The 16494-nt window shown below is 46.9% G+C and overlaps 1 protein-coding gene across 1 annotated transcript in view; it reads right to left on the bottom strand.

The window, feature by feature from the left end:
- FAH (fumarylacetoacetate hydrolase (fumarylacetoacetase)) overlaps positions 1 to 16494 on the bottom strand; it is a 164117-nt gene that overhangs the window by 129537 nt on the left and 18086 nt on the right. Inside the window, exons 5-11 of the mRNA XM_006888362.1 lie at positions 12575 to 12665; positions 8955 to 9052; positions 8807 to 8859; positions 6784 to 6883; positions 5354 to 5484; positions 3348 to 3423; positions 678 to 724 (exon numbers count right to left, since the gene is read on the bottom strand). Coding sequence (XP_006888424.1) covers positions 678 to 724; positions 3348 to 3423; positions 5354 to 5484; positions 6784 to 6883; positions 8807 to 8859; positions 8955 to 9052; positions 12575 to 12665 — 596 coding nt within the window. The remainder of the gene's footprint in view (positions 1 to 677; positions 725 to 3347; positions 3424 to 5353; positions 5485 to 6783; positions 6884 to 8806; positions 8860 to 8954; positions 9053 to 12574; positions 12666 to 16494) is intronic.

Genomic DNA, 16494 nt, shown 5'->3' on the forward strand with positions numbered 1-16494 from the left:
GGGGTGGGCAGCTGGGGGTGCAGGGAATGAGGAGTTTATCCTGAAGACAATGAGTTTCTGTCTGGGGGGAAGAACAACACAACACAACAACAATGGTGAATATAAGTGTGATGCTCACACAACATGGTGAATATAAGTAATATTACTGATCTTAAAAATAGTTAAAATGGATATTTATATATTTTATAAATATGTTCTCTATATGTAAGACAATATTTTAACACTGTTCTATATGTTTTAACACAATAAAAAAAGAAAATTATAATAAAATTATAAAAAATAAGATTATTTTGAAAATGAAGTTACTTCAATCAATCCAGCCAGTGAAAAGTGCTCAATTAGAACGGAGACTAGAGAAAGTAATGTACTGATTCACTCTGATTAAGAGGATATTCAAATGACCAACAATGTGAAAAGGTGCTCAGCTTCACTCATTATCAGGAAAATGCAGAGTATCCAGTCTACAGAAACACCCACTGTCCCCTAGGAAAATCACGGGGCACACCTGTGCAGCCTCTGTCCGACCCATGGTCACTTCTAAAAAGGGGCAAGGATGTGGAAGCTACAGGCCAGGGGCTAGCCTTTTACTAGATTCTCAAATGGACACTATTCATCTGCCAGGAAGAAAAATCCTTCTCTTGACATCATTTCCAAGATATTTCGACTTTAAATCTTACCTTAAAATTTGACTTGCAGATGGTAGCTGCCTGACTCATTCCTTCTCCTGTTGAAAAGGGAAGTAACATTGATAAAGAGACTTAATTCCAGTAATTAGAAGGAAGAGAAACAAATATTGCACTATGGTCTGAGGTGCCTATCATCACTTGTTGTTCGGTGCTGTTGGGTCAAGTATGACTCATTCTGACCCTATGAACAACAGCTCTGACCCCTGCCCTGTCCTGCACAACCTTCAGCTTCTCTAACATACTTGAGCCCATTGCTGCGGTCACTGTGTCGGTCTACCTCACTGAGGGCCTTCTCTCTTTTGATGACCCTCCTCGTTTCCACGCATGATGTCCTTTTCCAAGGAACAGCCTTGTCCAAAGTATGTACATGACAATATGTCCAAAGTATGTAAGATGAAGCTTTGACATTCTTGCCTTTAAGGAGAACCCCCAGCTACACTTTCTCCAGATAGCTCTTTGTTCTTTTGGCAGACCATAGGCTATTCAGTACACTAATGCCACAACTCAAGTGTGATTCTTCTTCTGTCATCCTTAGAGTCCAGGAAACAAGCACCAAAGAAAGCTGGCTACTTCAACTAAGCTCATAAAGTCAGAACTGAAACGCTTCCCCAGAGATGGCCTAGTTCAAGAATGCTACTAGTTCAACAAAAGCTATCATCTCTCTTTTTCATACTCATGGAATAACCCACTGCCATCAAGTTAATGCCAACTCATAGCAAACTTGTAGGACAGGACAGAACTTCCCCATAGGGTTTCTAACCTTTTGGTTAGAACCTGAATTCTTTAACCACTATGACACCAGGGCACCTTTTCACACTCATGGGGGACAGCATTAATTGATCGGGGCACTTGTTCAACCTGAACTCTAATATAACCTCAGAATCCTTCTTAACACAATGCTCCTGGCAGTCACTAACCAACAGGAAATGGGAGGTGATGTGCATGTTGACATCGGGGTGTAATCTTTGAGAATAATCTGTCATTCCCCCCCCACCCCACCCCTGCGCAGCCTGGGTCATCTGACCCTTGCTAAGTCCTCGCCAGTGAAAGGCAGCATGCTGGTTTGTAGTGCTGTTGAGCAGTATTTATTAAACACCTACAACATGCTAGACACCAGGAATATAGCGGTACCACCCGTCATGTAATAGTACTAGTAGTTAGAAAGCTCTTTCACTTCCCCTCAGAGACCACTCTCAGGGCCAGGCCCCAGGTGTACCCTATGGGCCTCACGTGAGGTCAGGGTGACTCATTCCCAACCCTAACTCAGGATATCAGAACTGCAGGCTCAGGACTGGAGGGTGGAGAGGGTCTTGGCAACAAACCCTATCCTATCTTCCTGATCCTTCGACACTGCTGCACACTATCCCAACTTGATAATCATGCCCCTTGCCAGCACTGCATACCCTGGATGTGTTTATTTCCAACAGGCAAGAAGAAATGCCCAGGATGAAAATAATGCCCAAATGGACTCTATTGAAGATGGTGTGGGAAGGGAGGAGGTAGTCTAGCCTAGAACCTGTGACACCTGATTTTTGGTCCCAGCCTGATCAACAATCAGCTAAGAGACTCCAGATGGATCCCTTTCCCTCTCTATGTCCCAGTTTCCTGATCTGTGACAATGAAGTGTGGAACCAGCAGCATCTCCCATGGTGCACCAAAGCATTTTAGGCAGTAGGGTCAAAGAGCCCTGTCTTTCCTCTGAGGAATGTGTGCTACGTGGGAGGCGGCTCACGCTTCTTGTGGAGGACATGCTTCCAGCTGGGAGTCGCCGTGCAGGGTCACAGCCCTACAACAAGCAGTGAGGAAAGATGGCAGAGCCTGCGATACGTAGATAAGGCAAGAGAAGGAGAGAGCTCTAGACATTGATGAGGAAAGAGTGGTACAGTGTAGAGTGTGTCCAGTGGAAGAAGAGGAATATGGACTTGACTGTAGCCCCGGAACCGTAAGGGCTGGAAAATGATGCCCAGCTCTTTCTGGGTGTATGCACTATCAGTCTGTCACATGAGTTAAGTTGCTCAACCTTCACAACTAGTGTACGAAGCCAGCACCACTATTAGCCTGTTTTTAATAGATGACCAATGGGACACAAACAGGTTGGGTAACTTGCCCTCAGCTCCACTTCCAGGAAGCAAAGGGCAGAGAAAAGTTCTAAGCCTCGAACTGTGGATCAAGACCTTTATCACTAATGTCCTATGACCTGTTCATGGAGGGGGGTGGAGAGGCTCAGGGCACATGGTCTGGTCCGTGAAGGGACAGGCTGCAGCTCTGTGTGGTCCTAGTGGGCAGAGACAGGCCTCAATGACAGGCTTCCAAATTGGCACCAGGTACAATGATGTTCTAAGAGTGAGGGGTCACTGTGGTGTGTGACCAGAGGCTGAGTCAGGGGAGAGTAGACACAAGCGGATACTAGAAGAGCTAGACTGGACCTTGTGCTGCTTGGTGATGGGGGGAAATGTTCTGTGGGCCCAGCATGACTCCCCTGGAACATGAGGGTGCTTCTTTCCCTCCTCTTTCTTTTCCAAGAGCTGCATTCCTCTCTGGGGTTGGGAGGTAGCAGGCGCTCCTCCCTTTGCAAGAACTCAGGAGTCATGTGATTGATGGCACTTGGCATACACACTCCTGAGCCCTGGGCACCCCCTCCAGACCCATCACATTCATTACCTTTCAGGGCTACACAGAGGCTGATGTCAAACGTGTAAGGCTGATCGTGGCAGAGATATGGCAGTGGCTTAGGATCCTGGAAAGGCAGAGTAGGGCACAGGGTCACTGGTGGGCTTGACCAGAAAGGTCTTCAGCAGCCGAGCTCACCAGAAATGTGAACCAGGCACCGGGTCCTTGGATGGTGGGGGACAGGAAGGTATGAGTGCCAAGCTCTCAAAGAAGGAGCCAAGGGACAGACATCCACAGTTCAAATCAGGGGTGTTCCAAAATGACAGGAGAGGGGAGAGCCAGGGGAGGTGGGTCGTGGGGTGCCCACAGGAGACCAAGGGAAATCATGCACAGGCAGAGCATCCCAGAAGGTGGAGGGCTGGGCAACCAGCAGAGGCAGATCCGCCAGTGGCCCTGGATGAAGAAAGGCCACACTTCTGCCAACAGCAGCGTTTCCCAAAGTACAGTCTCTGAACCACCAATGGTACACGGGAGCATTCTTAGCAATTTTCTTTTAATAGTTGTGTACTTTTTTTGATGATCACTTTAACATTATAGATAGTGATAGCAGGGAAGATATAAGGTTCCTTTTAAAAATACATTAATTTTAAAAATGAAAACAGTTTTAAAGAGAAACATTAGGTAAATAATAGTTTGGCAGTGAAAAGGAAGGTGAAAGTTGGCTATCACTCACTCACTCATTGCCTTAAAGTCAGAAATGACACATAAATGACCCTCCCGTGGGGTTTTGGAGGTTGTAACTTATGCAGGAGGAGATGACTTATCTTTCTCCCTCCCTCAGAGGCCCTAGTTTTGTTGAGTATGACTCACAGTGACCCTATGAACAACAGACCTGAGTCCTGTACCTGGTGGATTCTAATTTGACTTAGCAGCATAACTACCTATGATATCAGCAGAGCTCAAAGGCTGACTCATGAGCAGAATTTGGGAAAGAGCTGGTTCAAAGCTAAGGAATCCCCAAAATCTCCATCAAAGATAGTGAGGTGCCCTGTGAAGACAGGCCTAAAGGCAGATGTGGGGCTGGGAAGAGTCCAGGAGTTTTCCAGTGAGGGCCAATACTGCTGTGGAGGAAGATATGGGAGAAGGAGAAGGGCTAGGTGACTGAAATAATGGGGTGTGAGGCTCGCGTGGGGCCACAGGGAGGGAGGAACGAGAATGGTAGCCCCACAGGAATGTTAGGAAGAGTTGGCTTGCATGGAAAGACTCCACGTTTGCTTTTAACACACAATGAGCATACGAGATACCAGGGATCAAAAAGGACAAGCTGGTTGCAGGCGAGACAGAGGAGGTTAGGGAGGAAGCAGGATGTAGGCTGAGAGTGCACCCTGGAAGGCCCGGGACTAAGAGAAGGGTTAATGTGGGGTCATGTCTCCAAGGGTTGGGGAGATGGAGGCTGGCGTTAAGTCACAAGTCACGTGCCAGAAGCCAAGGGAGGAACATGCCTAGAGGGAATGAGGGGCTGTAAGGATGTCCATCCTAAAGAGGGGCACAGGCCATGGCATTGGTGAAAAGGAGGTCCTAGGTTACTCTGAGTGCTGCTGAGGGAATGGGGACCAGAGCTAAAGGGTAGTAGGCTAGGGGTGAGGAGGTAAAGGGTGAGACAGAGGCTGCCTGGACCTGCACCTCCTTTGTTGCCGGGCTCCAAACTGCATTCTATCAGTTGGGCTCCAGGGGGCGCCATTCACAAGGAAAGCCATGGATTGTGGTGGCGGCGGCAGTGACCTCTTCTCATGCCAATTCACCAGATTCTCTCACTTGAGAGAACCCTAAAGTTACACAATTCTGGGTTTTTTTTCCAAGGAACAGGGAACAGGGAGAGTACATGTGGGGGCCAGGGGGCCATGGCAGTCCGGCTCCCCAGGGCACTTGGTGGTGGCAATGCTGTGGGCACAGAGTGTCCCTCTAGAAGGTCTGAATTCCAGATGTATCTGGGTAGCAGGCAGGCAGCCCCAGGTTTGGGGTGGGGCTTAGGGATGTTCTCCAGGGGGTGTGCTTACCTGCACCGGGTTGGGCAAGACGAATGGCATAAGTGCATCCATGGGCACTACCCAGGGAGAGATGGTGGTTCCAAAACTCTTCCCAAGGAACGGCCCGAGAGGGACGTATTCCCACTTCTGAATGTCTCGAGCTGCAGAAGGGCAGAATCCAGGTTCATAAAAGCTGAGGAGCCTTGTCCCATGGCTTCTCCTCAACCGAGAGAGCTCTCCAGCTGAGGCTCCCCTTGGACTACAGACAACAGCATCATAGCCAAGGACAGCAGTCCTTTGAGGTTACTGTGCCAGGTTACAGGGTGACCCAGGGCTGTCAGAATATCCTCCATGAAGGATACCCCTCATTGTCAAACCAAAGGCCATCTCCTTCTACAGCACAACATAGGGGCTGAGCACAGAGGCCAGAAACTGGGCTCCTTCACTTCAATTCTTAGCTCAGCAACAAAACTCTTTCTGTGCCTCAATTCCCCATCTGTAAAATGAGAATTAAAAACATGACCAATATCCCTTAGGGATTCAACAGAACAGTCCAAGCAAAGTGCTTAGCACAAGGTCTGGCGACTAAAAAACCCCATTGCCACTGAGCTGATTCTGACTCGCAGTGACCCTACAGGGCAGAGAAAAATCTGTCCCACAGGGTTTTAAAGGCTGCCGTCTCTAGAGAAGCAGAATGCTTCATTTTTCTCCTGGAGCTGCTTGTGCATTCCAGCTCCCCCCTTATGGTTAACACTCACAACTACATTATCAGGGCTTCCTGGTCTATAAAAACTCAACGCGTTTCACTGTCTTTGAGGTGGAACTCATAGCTGGCCCTCAAGTGGGTTTTCAAGGCTGTAAACTGCATGGGAGGAGATTGCCCATCTTTCTTTTTTAGAGCAGCTGGTGGATTTGAACCCCAGAGAGGTGCATGTCGCTATAAGTATGTCACCAGAGCTCCTTTGGTACATATCAAGTGCTCCAAAGGGAGCTTTCATGGCTTGGCGGTAAGGAATTGTGCTGCCAACACAAAAGTACACAGTTTGAATCCAGCAGTTGCTCCGTGGAAGAAAGATGGATCAACTTCTACCATGTGATTTTATAGCCTCTGAAAACCCACTGGAGGGTCAGCTATGAGTCTGTTCCAACTCAACAGTACACAACAGCAAAAACTGTTAGCTATGGCGTCAGCTCTTTGTCTATTGCACTTATGAGAAAAGTGGAGCTCAGAGAGGTTATAAGTGGCTCACAAAGTGACAGGCAGGGTTTCTGTTGGCTGTTCAAACCTCTCAGACACTGGACTGCCTGCCACCTTCGACCAGCACTAGACACAGGAAACGATTCCCGGTTTCTAAGAAGGAGTGTCCCAAATACATAGCCTCGCCCTGGTCCCGAGCCATGAAGCAGTGCGCGCCAGCACCCAGGGATCTCAACCTCAGGACACCCAGCACCATCATTACCACTCCAGTCGTTCATGAGGACCATTCCAAAAATGTGCTCGTGGGCCTTGGAGATAGGGATTGGCTCTCCAAATCTGTTCCCAGGGCCTACAAAGAAAGCCTGCCATGGGGGAAGTTGATGATTAGAATCTGGCTGACCTGCAAAAAAAGCTGATGCTTACAAACCCTGACCGAGGTTGGGCCTGCCACTCTGAGCCAGGCAAGACTATGCACCTACTGTTTTCTGTCATCAACTGCACATGGAGGTTCTGAGGCCACCCCAGAAATGCCTGTAGTGCCCACCAAGGCCCCTCCTCCCACATTCCAAGTTCCACAGGCAGCTCCCCAGACCTTTCTGTTCTTCCTCCCGTCACCCTATGTGAGCTTTGATGCATCTGTGCTTTTAAGATTTGACAGCAACATGAAGTTTGAAAAATGAAAATGCCAAGATTTGTCTTGGTGTCACAACCATCCAAAAGCAGCCTCTTGAATGCAGCTGACAGTCTGACAGGGGCATGCCTCACACCTCCAGATTGCCACCCCTACCCCCAACCCTCACCCTGCCACCTCTAGAGAAGAACACAGTGCCCGCGACCTGATGGGATGTGCAGGCACCACTGGGGGTGGGAACTGGGAAAAGGACATAACCATCCAAAGCACACAGAGCAGCTGTGATATTTTAAAAACTTGAATCCGTTCTATTTGCTTAGTGACAGTGTTTAAACATTGCACACTTTCCAGCAAGATAAAAACACCCAAGGGCAACCCTGGAGGGCAAGTCCTACCACCATCAGATCTGGTTCCTCTGTGTTCCCTGTGTCCCCAGCTCTGACTTCCTGCCTCTTCTGTACCCATCCCGGCCCCCAATAGGGACCAACCCAGCAGAAGCATCTGCAGGCAAAGTCCTGCCTTCATAGAAGCCCTGCTCCAAGCTTCTCAGCTGGGGAACGCCTCGCTGGCTTCTGAGGTGTCCCTGCAAAGGTGGTAGAGGCCAGAAGGTTGGCTGGGAAGGCCCTGCCACCACACTCAACAGTGTCAAGACACACTTCCCTCTCAACTCTGGAAAGAATCCAAGGCAGGTTAGAAGAGACTGAACTCCAGCAAAGCAGATCGGGTCTCCAGCCAGTTTCTCACCTGGCCCTGGTTCCTCACTGCTTCGGCCCCACTTACTGGAGGGGTGTCCCATGGCAAACTTTCCCTACACAGGCATCCCTCGTTCAGTGCCCTTCACCATGTCACAATTAGAAGACAGAATGTTCTTTACAACTTGAAGATCTGTGGCAACTGTGCTCCCAGCAACCTCATCTGTGCCATTTTCCAACAGCACGCACTCCCTTGGTGCCTCTGGATCATGTTTTGGTAATTCATGTGGTATTTCAGACTTTCCCATAATGCCACTGTGCATTTAATAGACTACAGGAGAGCGTAAGCATAACTTTCATATGCATGAGGAAACCAAAAAATTTATGTGGCTTGATTTACTGTGATGTTCACTAATTGCAGTGGTTTGAAGCTAAACCCACCATTTTTTTAGGTCATCCAACAACTTGGCAGCACATTAGAGACACTGGCCAGTCCTCAGTCCTCCAGTTCAGCTCCTCCTTCCCATCACTCTACTGGACCTTTACCTTGAGTGCTACCACACTTCAGGATCCTTCTTTAAAATCTACAGCCCCAGAGCATGGGAATCCTTGCAGGGGATGGGACCGTTCAGGTGGAGCTGACCTGGGTGAAACTGAACTGCAGTTATGCAGGTTGCTACCACTAGAGGAGACTGTGTGAAGGACATTTTGGATCTCTCTGGATTATTTCTCACAATTGCATGAGAGTCTATCATTTTCTCAACATGTTAATGGACTGACTGCAGTTCTGAACTGTGTGCTCCCAGACACAAGAGCTGGAAGGCCTGCCACACTCTGTTCAGGTAGGGACACAAAATTAGAGGTGCCACAGACCTGCTGAGAAGAGGGGAACTGCTCATTGTTCAAGGTGGCCATCCCAAGAGCTCCCACTATGTTCACAAGGGCTCATGTCAGTCACTTACCACTTCCAACTCTATGTCCAGGAGCTTGCAGGCGCCGTAGACAGGGGGCTTAGCTAGAACAGCACAAAGAGAGGAGGGTAAGACGTTCAGGCCGAGGCGCACACAGCGTGCTAGGCACCAGCACCACCTGGATCTCGGGGTCACTTACAGTCATCGGGGCACATCTGTCCTGTGGGCCTTCGGACTGGGGTCCCAGACACAACGACAGAAGAAGCACGCCCATGGTAGCCCACTGGTAGGTGCAACCTGGTGAAGGAAGATGGGGATGGGGGGAGGAGAGTTTGACTCTATTACAAGTTGCAAAGAAGATTTTTCAAATTAGAAACAAGAAGACACAACCCATAGACTGAGTGCCAAAATCAAAACATATAAAACAGTAAAGCACGGGAGTACAAGATTAAGACCTTTTGTGACTCGTGTCTCTAGTTCTATGGCGCTGATGCAGAGCCTCTAAGGGTTGCAGGCATCACGGTTACCATCTGCACAGCACTTAGCATGTGCCTGGGGACCACACAAGGGGTTTTTTTCTCTTTCTCTTTTAATGGCATCTTGATAGAAGCCCTGCTCTGCAGCTCCTATCAGCCATCCCTGAGCAAACCAGGCTCTGAGAGCTGCTGTGGCTTGGTGGGTCACACAGCTGTGAAGTGGTGGGGTTGGGATTCAAACGCAGATCTGACTGCACAGTTCTGCTGCTTCCACTGTAGCCTCACTCCCTAACCCAATACATTGGGAGGCTGAAAAGAGATCATAAAGCTCAAAGCAGGGCACTTCCCCTTCCCTAAGATACACAGCCTCTGAAAATCCACTGGAGGGTCACCTCAGGGCAACAGGAACTCTGTCAAGAGCTCTGTTTATCAAACAGACACGTGGAAGAGGAAATGAAAGAGGGGCGTCAACACAATTTTCAATTCCAAATGTCAAAACTCTTCATAGAGGTATTGAAAACAGTATGATATTGACAAAAAGAAAAGAGTAACAACAAAAAAGTGGAACAATCTGAGGCATCATCAGGAGGCTGGCTGTACAGAAAAACAGCAGACAAGTTAAAATTGGTGAAATTGTTCATAGACACTGGGGTAGGGGTACATCAGATCTTGTCCCTTACACACTCATTGTTACCCAGTGTGAACTGGCCCAAGGGACCAATTGTGCGGTGGTTTTTCCAAGGCTGTAAACCCCTTAAGAGGAGAATGCACATCTTTCTCCCATGGAGCAGATGCCTGCCTTTGAGTTGACAGTAGAACTCCCTACCCACTAGATTAACAGATTTCCCTTTTAGACCTTGTCAAATCATTGCCAATATGTGGGAATCAATTCATTGCAGATCCTACAATGGGTTTTCAGGGGCTGTAAAATACACAGGAGGAGATTATCCATCTTTGTCCATCTAACTGCCTGCCTGAGTTGCCAATGCAATTCCTTAAACAGTAGGCCACTAGAGCTCCTGTCAGACCTTGTAGAGGGTTCAATAAAAAACCAGTTGCTGTTTATTCTATTCAGACTCATCTGGCCCAATGTGTGTCAGAGAGAAGGGTTCTCTAAGTGGACTCAAATTGTAATCTTTCAGTCAGAAGGTGAGTGCGTTAATTGTATCAATAAATTCAACAGACACCAAAAAGGTATGTCCATATCCTAAACCCCTGGTAAGCATAAACATTTTATCTAGAAAACCTGGTCTTTGCAGATGCAATTAAGTTTCCTGAAAGAGAGGATTCTGCATTATCCAGGTGGACCCCACATATCATGACAAGAGTCCTTACGAGAGAATGCAGAAAAAAAGACATGAGGAAGAAAAGGTCATGTGAAGACACAGGCAGAGCCTGAAGGTGTATGGCCACAAGCCAGGAAACGCCTGCATTCATCGGAAGCTGGAAGAGGAAACAAATTTTCACCTAGAGCCTTCTGAGGGAGTGTGGCCCTGACAACACCTTGGTTTCAAACCCATGGCCTCTTGAACTATGACAGAAGACATTTCTGCTGTTGTAAGCGACCTTCTTGGTTTGTGGTCCTTTGTCACAGCCAACCTACAAAGCTAATATAGACCTACATGACACATATGCCAAATCGATGAAAGCTTTACATGTACAAAGCAAGTCTCTAACAAGTACTATGGAAAAATACAGACAGTATTTTCAAATTATTGAGGTAGGGAAATAACTGGCATGTTTGGCCATAAAAAGTAGAAAACATCTGTATTGAGAGAAAAAAAAAGAAAGTAAGAAGACAAATAACACACTGAAAGAAAATACTTGTAACATATTACAGGGAAGAGTTAATTCTTATTCTATAAAAATATTCTTTCCATAATGAGAAAAGCAATTGCATAGAAAAACTGAGAGAAGGTATGCAGAATATCTCTGAAAGTGTATTGAAGAAGCTGGTAACAGGGCTGCCTCAGGAGGAAAGAACTGGATGTTGGGAGATTAGAAAGAGAGTATTATTTTTTCACTGTTCATGCTTAGGGACTGTCTGAATTTTGAACCATGTATATGTATCAATTTTTCTGCTGCTTTTAATTTCTTAAATGTTTGAAGACTTCTTTTGCAATATTTATTGTAGTTATATACCATCAAGTCAGAATCAGCCTACAGCTGACTCTCCAGAGGGTTTTCAGCTGGTGGAATCAAACCACTTGCCTTCATGTTAGCAGTGTAGCTAAATGTTTGAAAATTTATTTTGTAATATTTACAATATATAAAAGATACCCTAACACAAATAAGTGTGTATGATGAATGAGCTTGGTGGTCAGGGAGCTCTGGTGGTCTAGTGGACAGGGAGTTGTGCTGCCCATCCAGCCATAATCGGCTCTCTCTCTTTCTCAATCTTCCTTTGTATTGTCCCAGCAGATACGCACCCCTCAGCAAAGCCCCCTGAAACACTGGTCTTCTCTTAGAAAACTGTCCTACTCCAGCTCCTCTGTGTGGCTGGCAATACCCAGTCCCAGGGGTGTGGTTGCCACTGGGTCCAGGGCCTCAATAGCTGTGGACAAATGCCACGTCCAGAGAGCAGCACAGAACAACGGAACAAGGGTCATAGTTCGCGGTTCCCAACGCTGGGTCCTGATCTGAGAGTGAGGGGCTGGTTTCTGACCATGTTTGTCTTCAGGCAATCAGTTCCTTCTCAGAGCCCATTTACTCTCCTGTGGAATGAGGCTAACAGTCACGGCCTCAGCAAGTTCCCAGAACTGCTAAGAGAATTTAACCCAGTGAATGTAGCAGACCACACATTGAGAAAATTGGGGGGGGCGGTGGAGGGGGGGGCGGTGAGCTCTGGTAGTCTAGCGGCAAGAAGCTGCACTATAATCCCGAAGGCATGCGGTTCGCATCCACCAACTCCTCCACGGGAGAATGACGGGCAGTCTCCTCTCATGCGATTAATTGCTTCTGAAAACCCTCCAGAGGGTCAGCTACGAGACAATTCCAACTTAATGACCACACAGCAACAATAACAAACTCACATGAGGATTCTCCTAAAACAAGGTCTAGATGGCAAGTGGTAAAATCCAGACAGAATCTCAGTGACCCAGGGAGATGCCCCCAACCCTAATCCCTGTTCTCTTGATGATGGATTTGTTGCTCAGAGATCAAGAGACTTGCCCAAAGGAGAGGCTGGCTGTGTTTTGTTCCAGAGCTTATAGTAGTACGGCCATTTCTGCTTTCCTTCCCCAGCTTACTTTATCCCGAGAAGAGCTTAACAGCCACAGTGGACAGAAAATACTAGAAAAGGAAAGGTAGATTTTGAACATATCCTCCTTCAGATAATACAAACCAGTTTGGCATTAAGGCATTCTCCTTGCCCCTGAACATGATGCCAACGTTTGTAGCATGCTGTCGAGAGGAGTAGAAGTCTGTGTAATCTCCTGCAAAATAAAAAGACATGGAAGAACCCATCAGTGATCCAGACCCTCAGGAAGGAGAGGGGGAAAGTGCCATGGACCAGAGTGAGAGAGGAGGAGGAGAGAGCAGGAGCACGAGATCCTGGGTGGCTGTGCACAGGGCACTGGGGCTCAGGGACTCCAGGATCACCAGGCTCAGGCAGGGTGTACAATGCCAACGTCAGCTATCCCAAAGGCGCCCTGTGTCAATCTGCCTGTGGGGACAGCACTCAGTGCACCATCAAATAACTTCCCTGAGGACTCATTGTAAAAGTCCAGGAAAACCAAGAAGTCAGGAGTCAACACTTTGTAGAGCCATACAGTGGAGTCTGAACATGAAAGGCAGACCCAGTCCCTTCTGAGCTTCTAGCTTCTCTACCCCTCAACTGCTTGCCCTTCCTTGGGTCCCACAGGCTGTCATGGTCAGGCCTTTGTGTAGGCTGTGCTGGTCACCTGGACAAATGACTCCTTTGTCTCTGCACATCTGTCTACCCAATGAAGCCCCTGTCCTCTGTGAAGCCACCTCTGATCCCTATTGGTAGCCCCCTCCCTCCTATGATCCCTGCATCTGAATCAGCTGTGGGTTGAACTGTATCTGCCAGAATGCTGTGGTGACAGCCTAACTCCTGCACCTTTGGCAGGAGCCCTCATTGTATGGTGGGTCAAATGCTAGGCTGCTAACAGAAAGGTGTGGAAGCCACCAGCCACTCCTCAGGAGGAGGAAGCAGCGGTCTTCACACGGGCTTCAGCAAAGATTTACAGCCTTGGAAACCCTACAAAGCAGTGTGACTCTCTTCCTCCTTATTGATAAGGAGTCAGAACTGACTCGTAGGTGGACCTCCAGCAAGTTTTTAGAGGCTATAAATCACAAAGGAGAGACTGCTCATCTTCCTCCCACAGAGCGGCTGGTGGATTGTAACCCACTGCCCTGGGGTGGGCAGCACAAATCCTTACCTTCTAGGCTCCCCACACTGTCCTACAGAGGCCAAGCTGACTTACGGTAGTGGGTTTGATTTTTTATTAACTTCAGAAATAGGGTTTTCTATATTCTATTTATTATTACATTCTACTATTGTATTAATTATATATGTCTTTTTCTTTCTATATTAATGAGGCCACAACAGCGTAGGGTATGTCCTGAACCCAATCACGTCTGAGTTATGTGACGGAGTACAGATACACAAGCACAAATGGAGAAAAGACAGACATCATGTGACAATCTCCAAGAGACCAAGAAATATAAGGGGAAAGGGTCTTTGCCCAGAGCTGACCTTCTCCTACCGCCAGTACCCTGAATTCACACTCCTAGCCTCCTGAACAGTGAGACTATGCGTCTGTGTTCATGAAACGCATTCCACCTGAAATTAAAGGCAGCATCACCCTGCTTGGGGAATGCTTTAGTATTCATTGGTGATAAAGGGCTGTGTGTGCATAACTTGTTGTTCTGTGGCCCAGCTCAGGATTTTCTCTCTTAGTCCCCAAAACAAGGTCGTGCATTCTGCTGGGTCCCCAGTAATGTGCCTGTTGATTATGATGCAAGTGGGTGGTTTACTTGTCTCCCAAACACAGCCAGTTGCTACTGAATCTACTTTAACTCATGCCAGCTCCATGTGTATCAGAACAGAAGAGTGTTCCATAGGGTTTTATCGGCTGAGTTTTCAGAAGTAGTTTGTCAGGCTTCCAGGTGTGGCGTGGTGGGTTTTACAATGGCTTTCCTAGGCTCTTGCTTTGACTTTCACCACATGGCTAGGTGGGAACACGCAAATAGGGTGTGTTAGTCTACCCATGAGGGCATTGGCCAGTTTGGCCATTCTGCAAGATTTAAATAGAGCAGGTTCAACAGCAGGAATTGTCAATCTCACTATCATTAAGGAAGAAGCAGGTAAAAAAAATGCAGCACAAGTCTTCGGGGACCAGAGGTTCCTGAGCCCAGAATACCAGGAGCTAAAGGAGACCATCTAGATTTGCAGCACCAGAGATTTGTGTGAGACAAAGCTGATCTGGCATAACTGCCACAGAGAGCCAGAGCCAGGCCCTCTGTTCAGGTTTGCTAGAGGCTTGGGGGAGATGCCAGGAACAGCAGTTATGATGCCAACCCAGCAACAGGTGGTTCAAATCCACCAGCTGCTCAGCAGAATAAGGATGGGGAATTTCTTACTGTATGATTTACAGTCTCTGAAAACCTGCTGGAGACAGCTTTCTAACACTGACCTAAGCCATGAGGTTTAAGGTCAAAGGGCCTGCAAGCACACTGGAGAAGCTGCCCTGACTGCCAACCTGAGTTATAAACTGTTAATGTCCCTAATAACCTCTATACTCTTGAATATTGGTTCTGTGACCTCTGTTGTCATTTACAATGAATTTTGGATCCAGCAGAGCAGTAGTATTGGTTGAGAGTAAGCAAAAGCAGTTGCGGGAGCATGAGGTCCATGTCTGACCTAATAGGAATTAGTTTTATCCTGTAAATGTTCTTGATGAAGGCAGTTCTTCCTGGAGGAGTCAGTAGAGGTCAGATACAGCTGTCCCCATGCCACCTTCACTCGTTTTACACCAAGATACCTTGAGGTGTAATGGAAGCTCTAATTTTGCAGTTGGTGACTGAGTAATTAACCATTTGCACCTGTCTCCCATGCAGAAATAAACCCTTCATCTTCAAGAAGAGCCCTCTCAGGAGACAAGGAAAGATTTTTCACAGAGGAAGACATTTGGAAGCCCAACAAGCACATGAAGAAATTCTTAAAATCACTGCCAATAAGAGAGATTCAAATCAAAACCACAATGAGATACCATTTCACCCCAATAGCAATGGCAAAGTTTAATAGGACAGCAAGCAATAAACGTTGGAGAGGATGTGGAAAGATAGGAACTCTAATGCACTCTTCGTGGGACTATAAAATGGCACAACCACTGTTGTCTGGTGTTTCTTCAAAAAGCTGAACATAGAAATTCCATATGATCCAGATACTCCACTCTTAGGAATATACCTCAAGGAAATCAGAACTGAGGAACAAATGGAGAGTTGTACACCAAAGCCTATAGCAGTGTTACCCACAATCACAAGAACATGGGAATGCCCAAATGCCCAACCATAACCGAATGTATTGAGAAACGGTGGTACATTCACATGATGGAATACTATGCCGCATGCAGGAGCAATGATTGCAAAAATTACAACCTAACTTGGGAGGCCTTATGCGGGGTGAATCAACTCAATTTCATAAGGACAAATACGGCATAAGACCATTATTATAAGAATAGAAGGACAACTAGTAAAACATATATGGGGGTCCCAGGGGCGAAGGGGTGGGAACAGAGAAGTGAGGGTGGGCAGGGGGAAATCATAGGGTAGTACAGTTTGGTGGGTTGAGGAAGGGGCATAAAGGAAATGGAAAAGATCAGGAGGGGATCTGGAAAGGCAGGGTAATGATGGGCATGGAGTAATGGTGATTGATTTGATAAAATATAATGAATGAGAATGACTGCTGAAACAGTGTGAATGAAGGATAGTGTGAAACATGTATACAAACTTTGTATACAAACCAATATAAAATTTAAGAAAATAATAATAAAAATAAAAGCTAAGAAAAAGAAAAAGAACCCTTTTAGAGTTTACAAACAATTTCTCTTGGCTTATCCTATCAATTGCTGGCAGGCAATTATTGCCACAATGCACAGGAAGAACCAGTTGGGACAGTTTGCTGATTTAGCTTATTAACCTTCCTAAATCTCCCTAAAAAAAATTTATATATATATATATAGTTAAATAGGTTAGTTCTAACAATCTAGACTAGAAATGAACAGGAAGGGTGAGGAG

Source organism: Elephantulus edwardii, unplaced genomic scaffold (genome assembly GCF_000299155.1).
Source record: "Elephantulus edwardii isolate Elephantulus edwardi_28Jun2011 unplaced genomic scaffold, EleEdw1.0 scaffold00066, whole genome shotgun sequence".
Lineage (NCBI taxonomy): Eukaryota > Metazoa > Chordata > Mammalia > Macroscelidea > Macroscelididae > Elephantulus > Elephantulus edwardii.